This window comes from Diadema setosum, chromosome 10 (genome assembly GCF_964275005.1).
Source record: "Diadema setosum chromosome 10, eeDiaSeto1, whole genome shotgun sequence".
NCBI lineage: Eukaryota > Metazoa > Echinodermata > Echinoidea > Diadematoida > Diadematidae > Diadema > Diadema setosum.
This window is the reverse complement of record NC_092694.1, coordinates 11,443,520-11,469,603: the sequence shown is the minus strand read 5'-3', so window position 1 is coordinate 11,469,603 and position 26,084 is coordinate 11,443,520. Positions and strand designations below refer to the sequence as shown.

At 38.6% G+C, this 26,084-nt stretch overlaps 1 protein-coding gene across 1 annotated transcript in view; it reads right to left on the bottom strand.

Annotated features, from left to right (window-relative positions):
- The window catches only part of LOC140234361 (protein phosphatase EYA1-like), a 414,338-nt gene that overhangs the window by 54,428 nt on the left and 333,826 nt on the right, over positions 1-26,084 (bottom strand). The window contains exons 6-9 of the mRNA XM_072314419.1: positions 21,288-21,416; positions 19,697-19,779; positions 19,121-19,277; positions 1,178-1,332 (exon numbers count right to left, since the gene is read on the bottom strand). Coding sequence (XP_072170520.1) covers positions 1,178-1,332; positions 19,121-19,277; positions 19,697-19,779; positions 21,288-21,416 — 524 coding nt within the window. The remainder of the gene's footprint in view (positions 1-1,177; positions 1,333-19,120; positions 19,278-19,696; positions 19,780-21,287; positions 21,417-26,084) is intronic.

Below are 26,084 nucleotides of genomic sequence, written 5' to 3'. Positions count from 1 at the left end.
TGCTGCCATCTTTAACATTTTCTGTTTTCTTTTTTTCCCCCATTTATGTCAGACAAAACAGTTGATATGGTGAATTTGTGAATGGCAATGACCCCTTTGTGCAATGCAAGAAATTGGCGTTACAAGAAGCAAAAAACAAAAAAACAAAAACCCAAACACATGTACAGCTCAAAGAGTATTAACCATTCTTTTGAATGAAACACTCATCATAGAAGCAACATATTAGTGAAGTTTTTTTTTTTCATCAAAATTTCATTTTAGCAATTTCAGGCAAGCAGAGACTATATAAAATCTTGTAAGTGATCTAACCCATTCTCTATTAGAATCTGAAATCTCGCCTGCTTTTTTTTTTTGCATCACCAATGATGTTTCCCTGTACCCCCCCTGGGTTAACTTGATATCTTGAGAGCTACATACTTATTGGTAGCTTCAGTCACATGACCACATTCTATCAGTAAAGTAATGATCCAATTTGTCTTTGAACAAAATCCCCACGGAATCTGTTTGTAAATCCATCTGGCTGCACTCACAGAAATTTTGTACCCCACATGAGAGCTCTTAACCCATTGAGAATGGACTGATATTGCTATAACACACATTTCCCATAGACACCTGCCCTAGTATTCGCGGGACTCGTCTTCAACGATTTAATGAGAGAAATTTAGTCTCCTTCAGCAGTTTCCTTCAAAATCTCCTCCAAAAGAAGTCACAGGATAAAGGGAAATTCCATCTTGATAATCATTTGCTTTGTATGCCTTATATGTCATATGAATATAGTTTCCTTACATAGGTTTTATGTTCAGTTATGACTATGATGTGATTGCATATATTTTAAAAATGTATTGATTACTGCTGTTATATGCCATCATGCAGAAATATGTGTGCCAGTTTTCAATAGAATTACATTTAAAAGTATGCATGCAATAATGATATCATTTTGAAAGTGAAGATATCAAATCAATTCAAATCACATTCAAAGCACTCATGCAATGATAATATGATTTTGAAAGTGGACATATTGAATCAATGTAACCCACATTCAAATCGCATCGAATCAAATCTTCTGCAATATTAGTATAATTTTGAGAGAGGAAATATGAAAACAATTTAAATCACTTTCAAATCAAAATCAACATGAGCTATGAGCATCGGATCAAATCTCCTGCTCCTTCCGTACCTCCAGGCCGTCCTCCGGCGGAGGGGAGGGGTTATTCCTCCGACTCCGCCCCGTCGCCTTGCTCCGGCTGCCGTTCTTGGGGCCCTGGCGGCCCCGCCCGAGCCCGTTGGTGTCGTCGAGCTTGATGGAGGCGTCCGTGGTGAAGGAGTTCTCAACTGCAGGAGAGAGAGATGGAGTATGGATGGTTGATGGGTCAGTTTGTGCAGCTGTTGAGTCGATTTCTTAAGGATAAGTGAGATATAAAATGAGAGAGAGAAAAGGGGCGCACGTGGCTCAAAAACGGTGTGTCAAAACTTTGCATTTATAAAAAGGAACAAAAATCATTTCAAAATCGGCAAACGAAACAGTGTGTCAAAACTTGCATTAACAAAATCACTTCAAATCAGCAAATAAAACAAATACGGAATTGGAAGAGAGGGTCTGAAACAAAAAATGAGACAAATATATTGACATTTTATAGATGGGTTGATATGTGCATGCAGGTGCAAAAATCAATGGTAAGAACAACAGCTAGTAGAAGTCTCCAATATAATTTTAAGTATTGAAAATAATGAAAGGAAAAGCAAATGCATATGGAATGTCTTTACCGTTTCAGATTTTGTATCACAATACTTCGGATCAAGAAATAAAAGAAAAAAAAACACACACACAGACAGAACCTAAAAATGAAGAAAAACATCTAAACTTTCAAAACGTGAAGATTAGCCAATCACATACAAAAAAGTAAACAGCATCAGAGTAGCCAAGAAGTGGGGAGGAGGAGGGTGAAAAAAACCCCACAAAACCCTGAGGGGAATATGTTATAATGGCCCATATTTGCAGTACAACCGATTCCTCTTATGAATAACAATTGTCGATATTGATACAGGCTATTTCTCCGTGACCCGGCTCATCACAGAATCAATTCATGTAAATCAAACTCCATCACTGACTCCTTCCAACCTCCATTAATATTTACATCACAGTTTTCGCCGTGGCGAATTAAGTAAGACATCAACGCGGAGAAAACTGAGCTGGACACGCAAACTCATGCACAACACCTAGAGAAGAAGACGAAGAAGAAAAAAAAAAATGCACGATAACGTGAAACCATAGGAGTGATATGCGCTGTGCGTTATCGGCGCTTAACGCCCCAAAACGCAAACCATGCCACGGCAGGCCCGTTTCTCTATGGGGGAAACGGGGGGGGGGGGGGGGGGGAGGTGGAGGGGTATGAGGAAGAGGACAGGAGAGGAAGTGGATGAGGTGGGGGAGGTGCAGAGTAAGGGGGGGGGGGGAGAAAGGAGGTGCAGGTAGGGAGTGAGGAGTGAGACTTGGACAGTGGAGGTAGGGTGGATGAGCAATGATGGTTGGGGGGGGGGGGGGGAGAGGGGTGACTGATATGCACAATTTATTGGCCAGCGAGAAATTTGAGGATGATTTCATGGCTTCGAAAAAACCGGAACGGAGGCGAGCGCGGGTCTGGAGGGGTGGCTAAGGTAACTGGGATGGTCAGATCGGCAGTTGTGGGGGGAAAGTGTCCCGTGAATAAAATCAGGCAGATTGATGTGGCCGGGGGACTTGCTTGGCTTATTAGGTTAGAGATTACGATATGGATGAACAGGGATGATGTAAAAATCCGTCCAATGGGCAAGCACGCCCATGAAAAAATAAAAAATAAATCAAAAAGCAAAAAGGGAAAGTAAAAAAATGGCTTCAGGGAAAGTGGAAAAGGGTAAGGATTGTATAGAAATTGGTGAGGAGCAAAAATGGGTCACAGACAGCATATTTCTGGAATATAGCAAGCCTCAAATTTGATTACTGTCTGCATTTATGAAATACTGACACTCGCCACCCCCCCCCCCAATTCTATATTTTTCACACTAACAACTTCTCAGATGAGACTTGCAATGTTCACGATCCCCGCAAAGAGCAGAATTAACGTACGTAAGACACCATGTGACAATTAATGGTGCAGAGGAAAATATCACGGGGTATGAAAAAAGAATATGCCCATCATAGGGCATCAACAATCTATCAACAATCGAATGGCACGAATGAAGTAATGGAGTTAGAATTTTCTCAGTGAAAAAAAAAGAAAGATGTATCTGCATCTGTCGCTGAGATGATTTCCCGCATCCTCCTCCTCCGCCTCCGCCTCCGCCTCCTCCTCCTCCTCCTCCTCCTCCCTCCCTATTCTCGCATCCACCCAGATCCTCCTCTGCTATCAAAACTCTTCTTTCCTGGAAACCCTCCCATCTTGCATACAAACACCCCGGTCTTTGATCGCTGCATAAAACCCACTTGCATTTCAACTCCACCCCAGGATTTCCATTTGATGAGGTAGAACTTAGCTATCATATTTCCTTTTTTTTTTCGTGATTGCATCTTCATCTAGATTCATCATTCATTCAGACTGTATTTACAGATTATCGTGACAGTAGTTTTTATCTTAACTCTTAATGTGCCATGGTGGAAACCCCCTGTGTGCCACGTTATTCTGAGACACTAAGGTAGTCATGCTTTGAGAAAGAATTCTGTTTTTTCCGATTTGTATAAGTTCTACAAATTTCTGTTAAAATGGGCATAATAGTAGGCAAAGTCAAAGAGGGATGCCAAGCTTTGTTACGATATAAATTGTATGACGAATCTATTTTTAATTTTTCTTTTGAATGACCAGTTGCTACATTACTGTAAAGGCATGACTTTTGCACATAAAACCGTGACAGAAACTTAGAATGTACGAGCAAATCTAGTTGGGAACATCGCTTGATAGTCGACCACTACATAGAATGCAAGTCGTATATGAGAGGAACAAAAGCACGAGAAACGCTTTCATTGTGCCGCGGGATTAGCAGTAATTAGCGGTTTATCGATCGGTCTTGGCGGCTTTGTTTGTTGAGCAGAATATGCGAAGTTGGCACGCCGTCGACTGAGTCGGACGTGCAAACGTGGCACATAAAGAGTTAACTGCCTAGAAACACTTGTGCATGAAAATTACTACTCAAGAAATGACATGTATAGAAAATATTCATCTACTGGTTTGTTTGTTTGTTTGTTTGTTTTATATTCCAGCTGAGGAAATGGCTGAATAGCCCATATTCAGCTGCAATAGCTGGTCTTACATGGGTTCTAGTTGGATGTGAGGCAGGACCACTTCAAAGGGTTATGCACCCTGCTCTTTGAATCTTTTACGTGCGTGAGTTGTGACTCTCTCACACAAGGGACCTCCATCTTATGTCCTATTCGAGGGACAGAGTGTTTTGCCTCTTACTAGAGGGGATTGTATGATTACATACTACACTGCTCCATTTAGACGTGGGAATCGAACCGGGTCCTTTGAATCTGGAGGCAGATGTGCTACCGACTGAGCCAAGCCACCGCCCTTAATTTCCAATCATCATTTCTTCCAATGACAACCCAGAGTGGCAAAGATGCTGTATCAAACTATCATTGTATGTGTTGTGAGACACAATGAAATCTCTTTTCCCTTAAAAAGACTGTACCCATCGCACTTTTGTAGACTGAATCTTTTTTGGTCATTAATCATCGTGACAATTTCTATTGCTACTCCGTCTGTGTGTGTGTGTGTGTGTGTAAGTGAATGTGTAAGTAATGATTTGTCTTGCGTTTTGCCCCTCAGCAATTTCAATTTTTCGTCTGGGAATGACACCAATATAGGAGCAGATATAAAATTGAAATGAAAAAAAAAAGACAGGAAGAAAATTAATGCCCTGCAAGATGACACCTAGAAGCATTGGAGAAGACATCGATATTGTTTCTAGCAACAAAATTTGATGATCCCATGCCTGAGTGCCGGATACAGACATAGCAATATACGAAAAGAGAGAAAATAAAAAACGGAATGAGAGACAGTCTTGTTCTGTAGCACACACTTCCTATGATACGGGTTCTTGGCAAGAATTCACACATCAATTGAAGAAAAAAAGAAGAAGGAAGAAGAAGAAGGGGGAAAAAAATGGAGGGGGGGGAGGGGGTTTCTGAAGGTGATGGAAATAAATCCAAATGCCTCATTCCTCATCAGATGAAGTAGTTTGGCCTGGGGGCGATTCGCGCGAGTGGCGTTTAGAGTTGTTTCACAGGAACGACGAGAGAGGCGAAAGCGTAACCGTAGAAGGACATCGAGAAAGAGATGGAGACAACGAATGAGAAAGATAGAGAGAGATAGAGAGAGAGAGATAGAGAGAGAGAGAGAGAGAGATGTAGAGGATAGAAAGGATAACGGTCATCATGGCGGTCGGTGAAAGCAATTGGCCAAACGAGGGCTCCCTCCCCGAGAGGCGCGAGTCACCCCCGCGAAAGTCGGCGGGGAGAGCCTGTGCGCGCACACGCGAAGGGGGTCTCTGGCCGCCACCGAGTGCCCATGTCAGGGCCGCTGGAGTGTGTCACCGATACCGACCTGAAGAGAATGCTCAACGGAGCCCTAGATGCATATATCCCATCATCCCTCATCCTCCATGTGAGGTCCTCCATCCCCACCTATAGAACATCTCCTCTTCTCCTCCCCCCCCCCCCAAAAAAAAAATGCATGTGCATTTCTCACTCTAACTCCGTCAAGACTCATGCACTATTACTTAATCAGGTTTTCCCTCTCAAAGAGGGTGTAATAGGATGCAAATAAATTCTCTTGAATAATGCAGGATATCCTCTTTAGACCCTACTTATGTCAGATGCTTAAAGTAATTTGTGAATATGTTTGAGCACAGGAAGAATAAAGCCCGCACCCCTTTTAATGCTAAAAAAAAACACCAATCAGTTCCTCTGCTGTAAAGGACTCTATAGAAGAGAATCGAGCACTTCGTTTTCCCCTCCACATCCAAAGCTTCTTTGAGGAATCTCCAAAGAGGAAGTCTTCGACCAACCTCTTGCCTGGTATCACATCGCCATGGAAAAGAGCTGTGCCAAGAATAGCCAATGGATCTGGTTACAAATTTATGCCCGGCAATTAAGCAGCACCGACAAACACACACACGCGTGCCTGAATGCTGCAAAACTTAAGCTAGCCATAATCAAAGTAGCTACATCCTACGATTTTATAGTTTATCCTTTTTGTTTTCTCTCTCTAAAGAATGTTCAAATTGTGCTATGTATTGGCTACACTGCATCACGCAAGGACCCCTTGCCAATGGAGAAAGAGGGGAAAAGTTATGTATTATCAATATTTCTCGACATCAGTTTTGTGAACAAGGAATAGATTCACACTTATCAACACTGAATAGATCATCAGATAGACGGATGGACTAAACAGGTGAGTGAAAGAATATGAAAGTGATAAATTGATGAACGAAAAGCTTTGATAGCACACAGATGAGTAACTCCTATTTGCACGGATAGACCATTGTACACACAGGTAATATGACTGAGAAGAAGGATGCTATAACCATTTGGAAATGGAGCAAGTGAAAAATGTTTAAGAATACTAATCATCAGATAGAACAAAATAAAACATTTCCAGTGATACCTCACATCTTATACATAACAAGAAATATTCTTGAAGATCTGATTAAACATATCCCACATTTTCTCATTGCTGTCTTTGCTGTAATCATAAATATCTCAAATGAACACAAGTGGAGTTAACTCCATTTGCAACAAAGCTCTTCATATGTATATGAATACATACACTCAGTATATGCCTCTTTACGCACATAGTTGAAGACTGGCAGATTCCAAGAGAAAGCAAAAATAATGTAAGTACATCCCCACTGGCTGAATGCAGTAACAACAGCATCGATATTGCAGTGAGATGGATTAATAGTTCTAAGAACACTAGACAGAAGCTCTGACTCATTACATCTTTTATAAAGAGACTGCCTTTTTTTTTTCTCTCTCTCTCTCTTTTAAACAAGTACAGCCCTCTTCAAACAGCTACGCGATGATTCAGGCATTCCATAACACTCTGCGCTGCTTTTGATGTTGACATTACACGCAACATCCGCTTTGGTTTTTCTAACTAGTTCCTTCTCCTTCTCTGAAAAAAAAAAAACAGAAGAAAAATATAACATGCCGATGAGAGTGTCCACAATTGCAGAACACATTGTGCGGACTAAGTTTCGATTGTTCGCCACCGCCAAGAAAATACACCAAGCACAATATGAGGCATGTATGCCTCCACAGTGTTGCAAATAGTAACTATGTCCAAGTCCTTAGCAAAGTCCTCTTTTAGAATTTTTAAGCCTCAATTTCGAAAGTCTTTCTCAAGCTTAGCTTAGCATTCATAAAGCTCTTTTCTGATCTTCCTATAAATGACACACGATGTCAAAGTTGAGATTTGTTTTTCCTTTTAAAAAAGCACAAATGATCTACCTTGATTTGATCAGGCTTGGGGGTAATGAATGTTCCAGCAATTTGTCTTTAAAAATATTCCTCAGAACATTGTTTACCATTCTTCCCCACGTATACTTGTAGGTGTCAGCATCTGTTCTTAAGGTTTCTTACAATGTTTTTGCTCACTCACCAAATAAAACATTTCGCTTCTGTTCAATTTCTCAGAGAATTTTATTCTGTCCAAATGAAAGTGGTATTGCACAGTGAAATAAAAGTGACCATTCAAGAGATTGCTGAAACAAAGTCCACCAAGCGAGTAATATTCCAACACGACAATGTGACTACAGGCGTAATTGGCCAACATGGTTTTCTGCGGACATCTACAAAACCCATTGCCATGGCAACAGGATGCAGATGCACTCACCTGCTTAACCCATGGCTTCCAGAAACCTGGCATGTAACTTTTGAACTTTACTGTGCATAACCAAATCTTCAAGGTAGTGGGTTCATACTCCCCTAACTGGCTATTCAAATGAACTGTCAATGCCTTTGGTCTTTTCCGTAGAACAAATGAATTATAAATACATAACACCTAATTTGAGATTGAATGGGAAAGGTTTTGGATGATTTGGTTGACAGTGACGATTCAAATATAATGTAGAAAGATTTACACCAGAGAAATGATAAATTAAGAACAATGAGCCAAAGAAGATATTTACTTGAATAAAAGAGCAAAACAAGCACAACAAACAAAACAAAGGGGAAAAATACCCAAGTCCAAAAAAACACTCTAGCTAGATGAATGAGAAGTATGTCACTGGTGAATTTGCCGAAATTTTTCATGTCAAAGAAATTATTCTCCACTAAATTTCCCCTCATTTGCACACGGTGTATGTCACTGCCTTCAAAGTGATCTCAGAAAAAAAGAGAACATTTTGGTGATGTTTTGCTCTTTCGAATACTATTCCTCTTCTTTGAAATTTTTGAACTGCGATATAAATGATCTGCTGCTTCCACCATGTTACGTTGCTGCACTGACACACACACACACACACACACACACACACACACACACACTCATTCATGTCGTCTTCACAGTCATTCTATCGCTGTCACTTTGCCGTTCTTCCGCAGCTATCCCCGTCCCCACCCCCCGGGGGAAATAAATGCGGAAAACTCGACATACCCTTATCCCATGCTTAAAAAACCCAAACATAAATATTCAATGGTTACCTCACTGGCGGAGAAAGCAAGAGAGTGAGAGAGGGAAAGAAGGAGAACATCAGCGAAATGAGAGAGGGGAAGGGGGAGAAAAAGTCAGGGCGCCCCCAAGAGAGTCGCTGAGAGTGCGCGTTCACAAGAATGAGACGGATGGGAGGTTCAAGAGAACAAGCGGTCTCGTCGGTGTACGTGTTTGAAGATTATCCGCGGACAAAGGATGCTTGGGGTTTCGGTCGACTCTCAATGAAACGGACGGGAGTCTTGCGATTTCTCTGAAAAACAGAGATTGTACTGACTAAAAGTTGCCACAGTTCATTTGAAGCAAAAGAAAAAAAAAACAAATCTTTTCCCTATTTTGAGAAATAACAACACCATAGAACTCAAGGGGATGAGGATTAAAGAAAACCTGCAGCTTATAAACACAGCATGCTGACCAAGAGAGGATAACTACTTTTTAATCATCTGAGACAAGTATTTGCTTTACTTAAATCAGCACCTCCTAAATCCGCCCCTCTCCCCCCCCCCCCCCCTTAAAAAAAGAAGAAATGTAGACTCGAGAAAATAGACAAGTAGCTGATTTGTGCAACACTGTTTTGTAGCACTTATTTCTTCAATTCTTCAATAGTTTATCTGAGTGTGATGGGCAATTCAAAAACAAATAAACAGGCAGACAGGAAAGTAAATTATCAAAGAACTACATATCTATAGACTGAATCAAAATTCTGCATAGATCTTGTTGCCTTCATATGTTCGATCTTATTGTGATCAATAACTATTCCTTATATCGCATAAGACAAAGCTCTTTGTAAGTTATCTTGTTGCATCAATCACATGTTTGTACATGATTTGATACTATGTTAGACAGCTTTCATGCCACAAGTATTCTATCAATAATCTATTCTAGACCACAGTACTGGCATAAATTCACAGTACTGCCATAAATTCACACTTCAAAATCAGCATTTGAATTCGTTTTATTCATGCCAATGCCTCAATATTGATGCACATGGTATGGCATATGATTACATCATAATGTCAAATATATAGGCTCTGAAATATCATATGGAAGTAGTTTCACCAAGCGGCAAGAGCTACTGTATTCTGAGCTGTCCAACAGAAATGTGAAAATCCATTATCCATGCAAACAATCATTCTCTGAATCACTGTTACATTCATGATAAAGCGAGTAGCTTAACATAAAAAGACAATTTTGTCTGGGCTTTAAAGGGTGGATGGGGAAGGGGGATGCATCCCAGCTACCAAGCTATGAGGGGCGCAAAAGAATGCAAATTGCACCCCTTCCACCACTCTCTCTGGCCTCCCATCCCAGGGAGATTGCAGATTGTTATTAGTGTTTGACTGGTTAGTGGAGTGATCATATTAGAAATGACACGGCTATAATGGCCTATCACACGGGGCTCTGCCTCCCCCGTCACCCCCATTAAGCCTCCGCGCCCTGGCTGGGTTCTGCGCTGGCAGCGGCTCTGAGCTCCGCCTGCTCTGTAGCGCCCCCAGAGGTCACGGGAGGTCGTCATCTGCTGCCTAGAGGTGACAGCAGTAACCCCCGCGACCCACAAACAAAAAAACAGAGAGGGGAAAAACCCAGGGTCAATCAAAATTCCTACCCCCTTTTTCATTCCTCGTTAATTTCTGGAGGCACATTTCAAATCTAAGCGCCCAAGTGCCATTATACCCCTTTTCAGAAGACTTATTGTTGAAGTCTGTCTTTCCACCGCATTCTCCTTTTTTTCTACTTCACTAGTTTTCTACTCACACTACCTCTCTAGATCCTTTCTGTCTCTTTTGCTTTTTCCAACAGCCTTTTAGCATTCTGTATTTTGTTCTCCTTAACAGTATCCATGATTCATTTCATTTTGAATAGTTTTCACTGTTACTTCCATCTTGCATTCACTACAACCTCCTTGCTAAATTTGATTTTAGAGAAAAAAAAAATGTTGAAGTCAGCTAATTATCCAATCTCTTGGTAAACTAGTAATTTTTATTTTGCACATGCATTAACCTTAATGTTCCATTGTCTAAATCCTACAGCAAAGACTACCAATTGACTGCTACCATCCCAACCTGTGTATTAATTGTTTCCATTTCTTAAAGGGAAAGTTTCCCCAGACAAAGACTTCCTCAATGAAAGTAAGCAGGGATAAAAAAATCTACAAATTACACGAAAGCATTACAGATTTTTAAGATAAAAAAACAACAACTTTATATGTGTTGTCGTCATATCTAGATTAGAACTCTGCAACAATTTGTGATGTCATGGTAATAGAATGATTACTAAAGAAGAAAGTAGAAGGATGATAGAATGACAGAGGCAACAAAAAGGGGAAATTCATTAAAGGACAAGTTCACCTTCATAAACATAAGGATTGAGAGAATGTAGCAATATTAGTAGAACACATCAGCGAAAGTTTAAGGAAAATTGGACGATCGATGCAAAAGTTATGAATTTTTAAAATTTTTGTGTTGGAACCGCTGGATGAGGAGACTACTAAGGCTTGTGATGTCATATGAGTACAACAGTATAAAGAAAATGTAAAGAAAATGCAACATATTTTCACTTTTTTCGCATAATAAAAGAGCACTTCACTTGCCTCTTTCTAAAGGCAATGGGAATAATATTACCCATAACATATGTCAGTAACAAGTCAAGGGAATGTGTACTTTTTTTAAAAGATGAAATTTTGTGAAATTCTCTTTATATTTTCCTTATATTGTTGTACGCATGTGACATCATACACTGCAGTAGTCTCCTCATCCAGCAGTGACTGCACAACAACTTCAAAAATTCATAACTTTTGAACGGATTGTCCAATTTTCCTCAAACTTTCAATGATGTGTTCTACTAATATTGCTACATTTTCTCAATCCTTATGTTAATGACGGTGAACTTGTCCTTTAATCTTCAATCTTTGTAATGAAAAGTACACACTCCCTTGACCTATTACCAAGATATGTCAATTCTAATATTATTCTCGATGCTTCCTGGTAAAGTTACACTATGTCCTCTTTCAATGTTCTTGAAATCTTTAAAAAAAAATGAAGATTTATAAAATTTCTCTTCTGTGGTTTATTTCTCCACTGCCATGATGGGTGTCTGAATTCCAATCCGAAGACGATATAGTATCAAATTAGCCAGAATATTACAAATTCATACTCTTTAAAACGAATTAAATAAAACAAAGCTACACAAAATAGACAGTGATAAACATACCTAACTGGTTAACAGCCAGAGCTGAAAAACATATATCTTTTAAAATTCTAAATGAGTTTCCGAATTCATTTAAGACTAAGAGGCTATAAAAATGTGTTCTGTTCTGTATTTCCAACAAAATAAAAGACATGCGGTCATCACAGGAACGTTTTACATTTCAAAATTTGCATTTATGTGTAAAATTGTATATACATGATAATGAAATTGATACAGGCAGGTATAGTTCGAAAGCTTTATCCATAAAAAAAAAAAAAATCATGTTTGATTTACTTATCTGATTTTTCTCAAACACTTACCAAGGATTTCCCCAATCTTTTCTTTTTTCATTTGCTGACTCCACATTAAAATGTGTGGGGGTAACTCTCCTTTAAGCACTTTGCATTCGAGTGTTGTTTATCCTTTGTCTGTAGCTTACTTTGCTTTAACTTGCTGTTTACTTTGAGTCTGTATTCTATGTCCTCTCACGTTGGCATTGTCCATTCTTAAAACCACTTCAATATCACATGCCTATCACTTTCTCACGCCAACAGTGATATATCACCCCAGTCCAAGATTTCAATATAGTCATATATATTTTGTCACTTGCTTTATATCTCCTTTTTTTTCCTTGCTCTTTCTCCCTCTCTCTGTATCTTTTCCCCCCTTCATGCCCGGACCATGCCCTCATTTTGATTGAAAGCTCAATAGAACATTAATAAACTTGTTTACAGCTCCAAGATATTGGTGTTCCTTGGCTACAGTACATATTTCGAAGGGGGTGTTTGGATTAGCCGTGAATAGAGCTCTTTTCGCCCATTATTCCCCTTTTTCTTTTCTCGCTGTTTAGCAGAAGACGCTAAGAAAGAAAATAACAACCCTGATCGTAGAAGGAGAAAGGGAGTGGGGAAAAAGAAAAGAAAAACAGAGAGAAAGAGAGAAGGGGACGAAAAAAGGGTATAATTGCCCATGAAATTTTATGGCCCAATTTTCATGATTGTTCTTAATACCCTGGAGAGGGGGCCACTTTCAGAAAGTTTGTTTTTTTTTCCTTCTTCTTTTCTTTTATGCTGGTCTCACGGAAATACTGCACACACACACACACACACACACACACACACACACACAAAATAACAAAAAAAAGATACATTAACGCTGAACCACCAGCACAATCAACAGTTCTCAGGACGGGGGTCGTTTCACTCGATAATCACCGCAGTCTGCTTGCCATACTAAAACTCCGCACCCAAATCTGCTTCCCGGACTCTTGAGAGAGGTGTGTGTATTTTGCCTGTACCACCATCGCCACTTAAGCAATTCCAAATCAGCAAAATAGTCCTTGCTTTATTAGCTGCCATAGACAGAAACTTGTACAGTAGTCATATGGAAAATTGGTCATGAGATTGAGTTATACCATTGCGACCACTACACAAACATGTGACCTTCACGTGTTATGTATGCAACTAATTAAATCATGAAAGACCTGATCAGTAACTCAGTAAAACCTGCTTTTCTGCAAAGAATTAAACAAAAGTTTGATACCTAAACAACTTCAACTTGTACAAATCTTGAAGTCCACAAATGTTTTAAAATGGCATCTTTGATATATTGTTATTTCAAGCTGATGATACCTAAATTAGCTACTTCAATAACATTGATGCATCTGAACTTTAGATCCAACTGGTTCTTCTTCTCTTCTCAGAATTGTACTTATTTGGCAACAACTTTTCTTACCACTTATGCCGATATTTGGTAATGAAGTGAGACAACAAGGAATATACCACTGAAAAGTCTAGTTATTAAAAAAAAAATAATGCTAAGGTCAGAAAGTCAAAGTCGACAATTTAATCACGGTTTATCTATTTGGTGATGGGTTATGCGCAATATTTTCACAACATAACAGTATATCATCTCAGAACTACAAACTTGTAGGTATGAGAACAGTTATTAATCCACAATGTGCTGATTTCAACAGTTGGCACATCCAGTGGTACTCTCTCTCTCTTTGCTAGATAGCACCGGTGTCTGGAAACTAATTGCTTATGAATAAACACTATGTAATCCCCTAATCGGTATTGTGCAATCATCGCGCAAAGATTCAAACCTTCTTGGACTTGCTTACCTTCTTCCACTTTCACTATCACAATTCATTTTTTATTAGAAAGTCCATCAACAAACACTTCCTTTAATCCCATTTACCTGATCTATATAGATGATTTAGAAGATTTAGTTGCAAGATTTGTTTAAAGAAACTACACAATAGTTTTGGAATGATTGCAACAGAGATTGGGGGCACTGGGTATTGAAGATACCCGAGTCCGTCTCGGCTGAATTAGGGTCTTTATGAATCTCAATTTGAATTTTCTTCTTGCTCCTCCGACTTCAGCCCGAACTGGGTGTATGAGAGATGGAGAGTTACCAGGGCGGGGCATGAAACAAAAATGTCACACCTCTGGGGGCTGTGTGTCACAAAAGGCAGTGCCAAACAGCATCAGGCTCTGCTTGACATGTTTCATGCTCAAATCACCACAGAGCGTACGCCTTTTTTTTCTTCTTCTTCCTTTTAACAAGAGGAGTTTCAGCAAAAGTTGGGAAAGGAGGAGGAGGAGGAGGAGAAGGAGGGGGAGGAGTATTGTCAGATAGCAGAGACTCTGGATATTCTCATGCATCTGATGAGCTTGAAATGCTGGGACAGAAATAATTGTTGAAATTCCCTTTGTGATTGACAGCGATTCGGGAGGGGATGCTTTCCAAGACAATGATGAACGTAAAAGATATTGAAATGATTCTTATTATGAGTTGTTATTTGGGGGTGGTGTAAAATAACCTCACCTGCCCCCTTCACCCCCCCCCCTTCCATATTTCTGTCTCTCTCCACTTTTCTCCCTTCTCCCATCAAATCGGAATATTTTCCTCGAGATGCTTTCGGAATGTGACAACTCGGGTTGACGACGACAACCGCTTCAAAGGGTTTTGGAGAAAGAAAGAAAAAAAAAAGAAAGAAGAAGAAATTCAGCGATGGGGGAACGTGACTTCCACGCAGATCCCAAACAAAAATCTGACAAAGTCTCGTCTGAGAGAGGTTTCTCGGCCCCCCTGGACACAGAAATCGTTGAAGGTTGTTCGGAGGAGCAGCTAGGCAACAGTTGACGTCGCAGCAGTCAAAGGAAAAGTGGCAGAAATTGTGCCTCTGGGCACGTTGGATAGGAATCATTGAAATGAGGGAGAGAGAGAGGGGGAGAGATGTTGGGGGAGGAAAAAGGCAGGCAAGCAGGAGTTTGAGATTGCGACCGGTCGTCGAGACCGCGCCTGTATCGGGCGGAGAAATGTCAGGAACATCGCCGGGAGGTGTTTGAATTCAAAGTTTGAATATTTTCCACGGCTGGCTTAATGTCAGGGACTGCGACCCGCCGGTGACTCACATCGCTCAGAGGCAAGGGGGTTCAAAGGTCAAACGCCCCACTGTTTCATGGTCAAGGTAACCCCAACATTGAAGTGACAGGTCCACCATGGGCTCTATTTGCTGAACAAAATGCTAGAACAAGGTAATGCCTGCATCATTACTGTTTGACATGTCCATGTGGCTTTCCATAGACAGCCTTTAGGTTGGTCTTTTCTTCATCTTCTTCAGTTGAAGTACTTGTTTGCACATAATGTCAAGAGAGACTAATATGCAATGTTTAGCTTACGGTTAGGAGGAGACTGTAAATTATATGATATGAAAATGAATTCTTAAATGCTGTGGTACACTGTGGATAAAAGATTCTGCACTTTTAAGTACCCACGTGGAGGATGGGCTGATTTTGCCATAGACACCTGCCAAAGTATACTCGGGACTCGTCCTTAACGGGTTTATAAGAGATCCCCGGTTCCTAATGAGTGCATTAATTCTTGGATAACACATTCCAATCTTGAGATTGTGGATGGCCCCTTTAACCCAAATTTAGAATGAATGTCCAGAAATGTTGATGAAACAAAAACAATAAAATCATACAGTCTGCTTTGAGGACAATGCTATATAATCATTGAGGCTTTTCTCTAAGGTAAATATTGCATTGTTGTTGTTACTATTATTATCATTATTACAATTACTATCATCATCATCATCATCATCATCATCATCATCATCATTATTATTATTATTATTATTATTATTATCAATTTTTTGAGTGTGTGGGTGTGTGTACTTGTGTGAATGAAGTGATGCACAGAATGCTATGAAGCATGAGGTACGTGTAAGGGCGAAATGTTACATTTTCTTTGCATTTCCTAAAATGCCATAAATCAACTGGCTACCATACCAGCAACATACATGTATATGGACATCTAAGCTTACCCTTTCCAAACTTTTTTTTTTTCTTCTTCTTTTTTTTTTAGGGCAATGCAATAATTTCGAGAGCCCTAGAGTGGTTTCAACAGACGTAAGTTGAACAGCATGTTACAATGAATTTAGCACTGTATCATAAAGAATGGCAGAGATGGAGTCGTGTATATAAGATGTGTTTGTGGAGTACTTCACATTCAGTGACATTGATAACATGGCCTCTAAATCATTGCTGCATTAGTGACATTAAGGTTCATCAAGTTTCTAGGCAAAGGTGGCTCTTTTTGGGTATCAAATTCCTCTCTATAAAAGAAAAAAAAAAAGAATGAAAAGAAGGCACAATTAATCATCTATCTCATTTGGGCTGAAGGAGTTTGTTCCTGATTGACACAAAATCTAAACTGCCTTATCAGAAAACAAGTAAAATTAAAAAAACAAACAAACTTGCATCTGCCCTTCTCATCAAAATTCTAGAAAATGGTACACAAAATAGACAGACAGAGATATAGTATCTGAACTATCAGGATTGTACGAAGGGACTCCATTACTAGAGTGGTGATAGCAAAATTAAAATAAAAGACAACCAAAATCTTGTGTGATTATTCAATGGCATTCTACCTCTTTGACATACAAAAAAATTCCATTTCCTTGCTTTCTCTGTTTCGAAATGTCTTGCATTTGCACAATGCTGTTCTCAGATCCCACAATGCATGATGGGTTACATCCATTATCAAATTACTAGTATTCATTTCAGAGGAATTCCGGATCAGTTAAAAGTTTGTCTAAAAATAAAAAGAAAAAATATATATATATAAGTACGATTGTACAATGGTGAATATTTGATCAAACTTTGATTAAAATTATAGAAGTTATAAAATTGTGAAGTTTCACTAATTTTAGTAAAAACAGTTTTTGATCAGTTGATATACAATTACACCAGCGAGTGAGCTGATGTCATGGCCTCACAATTTTTCCACAGATGGTATCAAAAAAAAAAAAAAAAATTGACATGAATTCACTTTTCTGCTGTAACAGCGTAAAACACAATGTTATCTATAACTGACTCAAAACTATGATCAGTCAGATATATTAGGATTTGAGACTGGTGCATACAATGTAGTTGCACTTGAACCAAAAATTGGAAATGTCATGATTTTGTGTATGACTATATGGCAAGTTGTGAGGCAATGACATCATCAGCTCATTAATTTGCATATTCATATCGACTGTTCAGCACATATTTCACAATGTCAAGGCATTCTTAATCTTTATCCGATTCCGATCACAGTTTCCATGTTCAGCTTATAAAATTTTACTCTATCTTTATCAGACTGACTCTTAACCGGTGTGGAATTCCCCTTTAACCCATTGAGGATGAGTCCCGAGTATACGCGGGCATGTGTCTATGGGAAATGTGTGTTGTAGCAAAAATCAGTCCGTCCTCAACGGGTTAATGTTGTAGGCCTTCATCAGAGCTCACTTATCTTGCAACAAGGACAGGGTAAGAAAATAATTCTAAACACACATGTGATAATTTCACGATGAACTTGATTTGATTTCTCAAATGATCTCTCCCTTGCCACGTCCACGTTAGCTCCGACATATCAAATGAAACAGCCAAGCAACACTAAACCTATGCTCAAATCTCAACACTCGCGTGTCTCTGGTTCCACGAAAAGTCAACAAAGGCATGACGCAGAGTCCTTCTCAGATGGCCCATTACGGATATTTTCGTTTGCCCACAACCACGTGAAACTACCACCAGGAAAGATCGGGCCATAATAATATCTTCTTCTTTTTCGTCCACTTCTTCCTTTACTGGCCTGAAATGGAAGCCATGTTTTTGAACGACAAACGAACTGACTTGGATGACATGCTCCCCCAACCTGGCAGACTGCACGATGCCATGAACTGGTCCAGAGCTTGAACCTGAAATTTGATCGGTCTCGCACAACATGCTAACATTTATAACAACATGTGCCTCAAGATATCCAGTACCATCTTCCATTTTCAGATTACATAGTTTACGGCTTCCACTGGCTCTGGTATCAAGAAGTAAATACAAGAGATTTCTTGATTTCCTAAAATATCAACTGAATGACTGTTAGTATTAGCTGTCACATCAACAATGCCAGTAGAGTTTTTGGCCCAAAGTAACCAAACGCACTGAAGCTATACAAGTGATACGCATGTGAAAACACAACAAAAACCTCTATCTGGTTACAAAAGATGTGTGATGTAGCACGAAAACACCAAACATATTCACACTTGATGAGGAAGGGAGCAAATGTATTGTGCGTTTCAATCAATATTTGGAGAAACCATCAGTGAAGTTTGAGGAAAATCAGACAATCCCTTCAAAGTTATAAATTTTTGAAGTTTCGGTGCCGCCGTTACTGGATTAGAAGACTACAACATTTTGTGGAGTCATTATGCATGGAAAACAATTTAAAGAAAAGATCAAGAAAATTCAACGTATTCTAATTTTTCTAGAACAATGACAGAGCACTTAATATACCTCCGTCCAAAGGCAGGAGGATTAATGAATTACTTCTAATGTATGTCAGAAATAAGTCGCGGAATGTGTACATTTCACAGAAAATGAAATTTTGTGGATTCTCTTACAATTTTCTTACTTCAGACAACACATATAATTTTCTCTATGTTATTGTCCTGCACTGATGTCACAAACTGTAGTAGTCTTCTCATCCAGCAGCATTGAAACTTAAAGTTTTGAACGGATTGTCGGATTACTACAGATTTCGCCATAGCAACACATCCAGATCCCACCAAGCAGTGGGTTTTACCCTTTCTCTGCCGGAGGCGTTTGGACAGTGTGTACAACGCTATGAGGTTTTCACTTCAGATTGACACTAAAAACACACAAAGGGTTTAAAAGAGGAGAAAGTCTCAGGGCGTGACTCACTGTCGCTAGGTAACGGGGCCAACTGGTAGGTGGTGGTGCTGGGTATCGATGGGGTGGCAGAGAAACTGTTTGACATGTACGGGCTGTAATTCTGAGAAGCATAGTACTGGTTGAAACCGGTTTGGCTATACGTCGGGTACGGACCGTATTCTACACCCTGCGAGCCACAGAGAAAGAAAGACAAAAACAAGAACAAAATGAAAGAGTAGAAAAAAAAAGAACATATTAAGAATTGATTCAAAATGAATTACATGTACAATATAATTATACACAACAACAGTAAAATTAATTGTATGAAGGGTGAAAGATTAACAACATCTCAAAACGTTGCAACTGATTGACAAATTGCCCTACATCGACGTAAATAACGTCGATCCGTCGATGTAGGGCAATTTGTCAATCAGTTGCAATGAAAACATCTCGACGAAAACATTTCATATTTTATTTTATCACACCGACTTTGTTACGAGAACATTAACTCCTAAACATTGGTCAGTCCTCTGTTTCCAATTTCTTACTGTCTTTCCTTTTCAACAACCCAAAATCAAATAAGCTGGCTGGGTGTGTCAGACTCACCTGATGTGTACTGTTGAAACCCTGTGAATTTGTTGTAGTATTGCTGGTTGAGGGGTACGTGTATCCGGCCGTAGTGAATGCGCCTGCGTTTCAAGAAAAGAGAGAGGGAGAGTGAGAGGGAGCACCAAATCGTGAAGCATGTTGGGATATCGTAACAGTTACACATCATTCTCACATCCAAGGGGGGAGGGGGAATGAATTGAAGTGATAAGAAAACAATAAAACAGAACGGGAAACATGCAAAAAACATGGCAAAAATTTGAGTGAAGGCACTTAGTAACAAGTGTGATTGTATTGCAATATCATCAAAGCGACTGCAGTAAAATAATGATAATGACATCAATGACCATGCAATATTCGTAGAGTTTGATTGCAAAGCAACTTAACTCCGCTGCTGTTAATTTTTGATATATTTGTAATCAAAGCTGCCCCACCCCCTCCTAAGAAAAAAAAATAACAAGAAAATATGGGACATTTTTAGTCATAAGCTAGCGAATATTATTTGTTATGTAACAAGCAAGGTATTGGTAGCAAGGTTTTATTTTGTTATACCTGATGTTGGACTTAAATACTTTAAGATTTTCAAAAATGGTGCTTAACCCATTTTGCAATAAAACTCCTCATTTGGAGGCCTCCAAGAAGGACAATGTGTGGAACACAATAAAATTTTATATACTACTTCATCATACATTCACATGACACCGATACAGGATGCGGGTTATGTACAAAAAGCACTGCACAGTTGTAGAATGCAGATTTTGTCAAATTTCAGGGACATCCCGAAGCAGACCACATTCCACAAATTTGTGTGTGTGGGGGGGGGGGGGGGGAACTGTGCTTATGGCACAGGTTTTCAAAATTCCCAATCTTACTCAAATTCATGCATAGAATAAATACAATACTCTATTTCATCGACAATACACCACAATTGGTTGAAATTTGTTGCACACATACATAATGGGAAAAAGGTGAAAGTGGGGGAATTTTTCTTTCTTTTATCAATCTAAATGTGGTGTTACATGTATTTGAACAATTATGGGAAAAAACGAATAAACATGGGAATTTACACTGATCACCAGAACTCTTCATCATCTTAACCCATTTAGGATGGACTGATTTTGCTACAACACGCACTTCCCATTTATAGACACCTGCCCGAGAATACTCGGGATTCATCCTCAATGGGTTAAACAGGGCTCAGTGTAATATCATTCATCACTCCATATTTTCCATTTGAAGATTGAAGGAGGAAAGCCGTATGATCAAAGTATTAAAATAACTGCAGCAATTAAAAACTTCGGCCGGGTGATGCCCATACTTCCTGCTTTACTTTCGGAAGGTGTTTTGATTAAATCGTTCTAAAACTATGCATGGGAATCACGGTTGTATGTTATGCACTGTATCTGTCTCCATTCCCTTTTTGATGTCATTGGTCAACTTTTTTTTTTTTTTTTTAAATTGTGTGGGTAAGAAGTAAACTTACAGAAATCATACTTTACTCTCTCTTTTGTTTATAAATCTCGCATCAAATTGGCATGCTTGAAATTGTTCGGCAGTGTTATACGAAATAAATGAGGTGAGTAGAATTTACCTTGCATGCCGTAATACGAGCTTTGTCCGGCCTGCGGCGTCCCAACGAAACTCGCCGAACCATATGTACTCAGGTACGACCCCTGACCCGGTATCGTCCCTGGGTCTGCCTTTAATGACTTTGTGCCTGCTAAATAGACGAGAGAAAAATGAGGATTATGATGCATTTTCTGTGAATTTTTGGTCTCAATCTTCTTCCCATTTCATTTTCATTTTTAAAGGGCATTTTCAGTTCATTTGAGGCTATTAGAGTGGTAATGGATGCAGTATGTTGTAGATGAAAATATGAAATCACGGACTTAAAAGCAAAACCACCTTATACGAATGAATGCGAGGTGGCAAAATCGAAGCTGGAGAAATGGAGTGATTTTCCTAAAAAGAGCTACCACACTGCATTAATTCACCAGAAATGTGTTCTTTTTAAATCTTTTTTTTTCAAACCATCAATCTGAGGAAAGGCCTCGATTTGGAAGATGAGGGAGAGTTCTGGTGCAAGATGTCGCGAGATGCGCTCCAATCCACAAGACCAGAAGACACAAGAACAACACACACGCATGCAAAATGGACGCACTGGTACAGGACAGTATTTACAATTGCTTTCACATTGTGGGTTAATACATAAAAATCACATCTGTTTTAACAGTCACACATATTGATTTGTACTATAGAAAGTTAAAGCTTAACTTCACATGGTCATTAAACACAATGACACATTCATCAGATATACATTTCTCGGTATTCTAGTCTCACGTACTAATTTTGATACATCCTAGTGACTACAAGTCTGAATAATGTCTAAAATAAATATGAAATGATGTTACTGTTATTAATATCGTAATTGTAAGGGTTTTATGTGGGTAACATTGTGGTGTCATTGGTGTTCATTCCCATTTATACTAATTTTGCTATTTCATTAGAAATATTTATTATCACTGAATTTCGACTGCCTGGTTATTTTGTGTTGTAATGGGTTTTGATTCTATGTCTTTGCGATATATTAGTACAGACAAGTTTTGTAAATATATAATAATAATAAAAATGACAATGACGATGATGATGATGATGATGATGATGATGATTATGATAACAATAATAATAATAATAATAACATTACTAATGATAATGATAATAATAATAATAATAATAACATTACTAATGATAATGATAATAATAATAATAATAATAATAATAATAATAATAATAATAATAATGATAATAATAACAATAATAATGTAGCTTTAGTGGCTGCAAGGATGATTCTACTAAATAAACCATCAAATAATCACTGATTCTCATTACAGAAACTATTTAAACGAGATATCAAAGAAAAAATGAAGTGACAATGAGTTTTTAAAAGTAATAAATTTTTCTTTCTATTCTTTTTTTTTAAGACTGAGAAAAAAAGAATTTATCAAGTATATCTAACCAAGTCAGTTAAATCAAGAACCCTAATCCAATAATCGACCTGAAAGGGTTGGCAAATGCAAAATTTCAGCTCAGATTCTGAATCTGTCTGCCATCAAATATGAAGAAATTCTTTTTTTCTGTGCAGAACTAGAAAAAAAAAACCCCACACAAATGCTTGTTTTTTCCATCATGCAGCACAGACAACCATATTAACATACAGCAATATCTAGTTCAGTGTTCTGCTTTTTCCATCTAATTACTAGTTTTACACGCTACACAAACGTGTTTTGCTTCGCAAATTGACGATAGCCCACAGCCATTCTTTCTCCATTTCTTTTTCATAAAATGGGTGTGATTGACACGTTTATGAATGTTTCAAAAGAACCAACACACTCGTGGGTTTCTTGTTTTACAAAGACGATATAGGAAGAATTAGGAAAAAAAACAACAACAACAACAACTCTTAAACACCCCCACATAAAGTCCTGGTATGATAACCACATGACTCTATCAGGACTTCATACATTGAAAGGGGAATTTCAAGTCATCCAAGTACCCTCCTTTTTTGACCTTCCTTAAAAAAAAAAAGGGGGGGAAAAAAAGAAATTGCATAGACTGGAGAGCCGAAGTGTGAGAAAACAGCTGGCAAGGGGGTCACCCAAGCCGGAGTTACAGGTAGGTAGAGTTTTAAAAAAAAGCAAAGGGTGCTCGCTACAGGCGCAGAGATGCTGGTAGGCAAATCTTGTGGCATTGAGAAAGGAGGGGTGAGAAAAGGAGGGGGGGGGGGGGGTGAGCAGAGAAGAAAGAGAGGTAGAAATTATGCGGTCCTTAAGGTGGTCATTAAGACGGGGCAGAAACCTTGACCTCCATGATTAATGTAGGTGAACATGTGTGCGGCTTTATGTGCATGTATTCATTTAAAAACAAAATTATTATTTTTCTGAGTACTTCCATAAAAATCACATTCTCATTTTAACTATTTTTCAATGGCTCTAAATCCTGTATGCACACGTTTACAAACAGTCCCCGTAATACAAGTTTGCATACAGATGAAATTATTAGCTTGACTAGTTTTGAACTTGGAAAGCAACATCTGATATTTTCCATATATTTCTGTATGTTTATCAAGTTTTTCTTTTTCAATATAAGCTGCAAACACCCCCCCCCCCCCAAAAAAAAAAAAAATCACAGCCCAAATATACAAGTGATTAACAAAAGAAAGAAACACATAATTCAGAGACTTCTTGATATATTTCTCATTCAAATAAAATATACATATATCCTTTGCCGAGTTTTGTGCTTGCCAATTCACCACCAACATTCCATATGATAATGTCCATTTTGTAAAGGTGTGAGGGGGGAGTAGCAACAGCGCAGAAAATCGCGAAAAGCCCCCATGAGAAATAAGAAGCGGCAGATACACCGCACGAATTAGATAGTGACGATATTTGTCAGCCAACACACACAGAAATGTGCCATCTCGGTCTCATTGATTTTTTTTCCCCTTCTTCTCTGTCACTTGTTCTCTTCTCCAAACTCTACCCCCCTCTTCATTTGCGGTTTGATAGCTCTGACCGAAACGACGGCCAGATAAGAGCTGGGTAAACACCCCGCCGTCGTCCGCGGACAGAACATGCTCCGCGAGAGATCTGATTCATCCAGCAAGCGAGTGAACACGTACACTGTACATGGAACACGCACGGGGAATCCGTTGCGGCAAAAGGTATATCGGATTGGATGATCAGCGCTCCATGAGCAGTTAGTCCTGAATATAACCAGAGCTATGACAATCAGGAAAATAGATAGATATGGCAGATGGACAGAGAGGATTAAACACATAGAGAGGTAGAGACATAGATAGATATATATATATAGAGAGAGAGATAGATGGATAGAAAAAGAGAAAAAGATATATATATATAAAACATATATGTGATAAAAACCCTATATATAGAGAGAGAGAAAAAAAAGAGAGAGAAAAAAAAAAAGAGAGATAGATATATATATAGAGAAGAGATAGATAGATACATACATAGAGAGATAGAGATAGAGAGAGAGAGAAAGATTTAGTAAATGAAATATTAAAGAGAGTAAGGAAAGAAGAATAGATGAATGGAAGATTACCAGAACAAGGACAAGGATGATGGGTGTTCAGTTGTCAAGGAGAAAGAGAAATCAATACAGATGGATGAAGGGAAGGGAGGAAAAATGAGATAGAAGCTAAGAAAGAAGAGAAACATATAATGGGCAGTCAGAGAGAGAGATGTGAAGAGTGTGGGAGAATGCTGACGATGACAAAAGGCTTGAAAGAAAATTGAATCAAATAGAAAGACAGAGAGCATTTCTAAATATGGACATGATTATGAATGAAGAAAGTGATAGAATGTTATTTTGTGACTTAGGGGCAAAGAAAACAAGAACAAAAGAACAAAAAAGATATTTGCCAACAAGAAGTATGGTAGAAGAAATGACAAAAACTTTTTTTTGTCAAAAAAATTGGGGGAAAAATTGTGCACAATGAATGCATAGTACATCATCATTCATTCTATAAATGACAGCAGCCATATATTTTATGCAGAATCATTCTTGCCCAACAGAGTTAAAGCAATTTTTTTTTTTCAAACATTGCACACATCACATCAGAAGTATGAGAATGCAAAAATGGGAGAATAGTGATGTGTAAGTTGAATGTACAAGATAAAGTTGAGAAAAGGAACTATGTGACTTTTTAGAGTATGAACTGCTGTAGTATATTACTAGTCATACCAAAAAGAAAAAAGTGACCTACAACTCAGAAAAGTGTATTTCTTTTATCATTGCAAATACCTTGACTACACGTGCCAGGCTTGCCTATATTACAGTGTACAAGTAAATTGACAAAGGAAAATTTCCATAAAACTTTATCACTACATGTATACAGGCAGTCCTACAGTACAGGAACTATTTGGCATTGAGGCAGTTTAAAAAAAAAAAAAAAAAGGTCTCTTCTCTTTTTTTTCAGTTGATGGATCTGTATTGATATAAACAATGACATCAAAAACATAGATATGACGTGCTCATATTCTTGTGAGGCCTTTGAATTAGCAGGGTTTTGGCACTTGGTTGATCTGTCTTGATATCAACAATAACAACAACAAAGATATGATGTCCTCATATTCTTCTTGTGGATGAGTTTTGAGGATGAAATACACAGTTGGGTCAGTTTTACTCGCAACTGATGTTTTTGTGGGGGTTTTTTACATTGTGGAAACTTTTGGTGAACCCTTGTACCATCATCAAATACTCTCATTTCCCAATCCCCCCTCCCCCCCCCCCAAAAAAAAAAAAAACAAACAAAACCAAACAAAACAAAACAAAAAATAACAGAGCAATGGCTTGCAGAAACCCAACA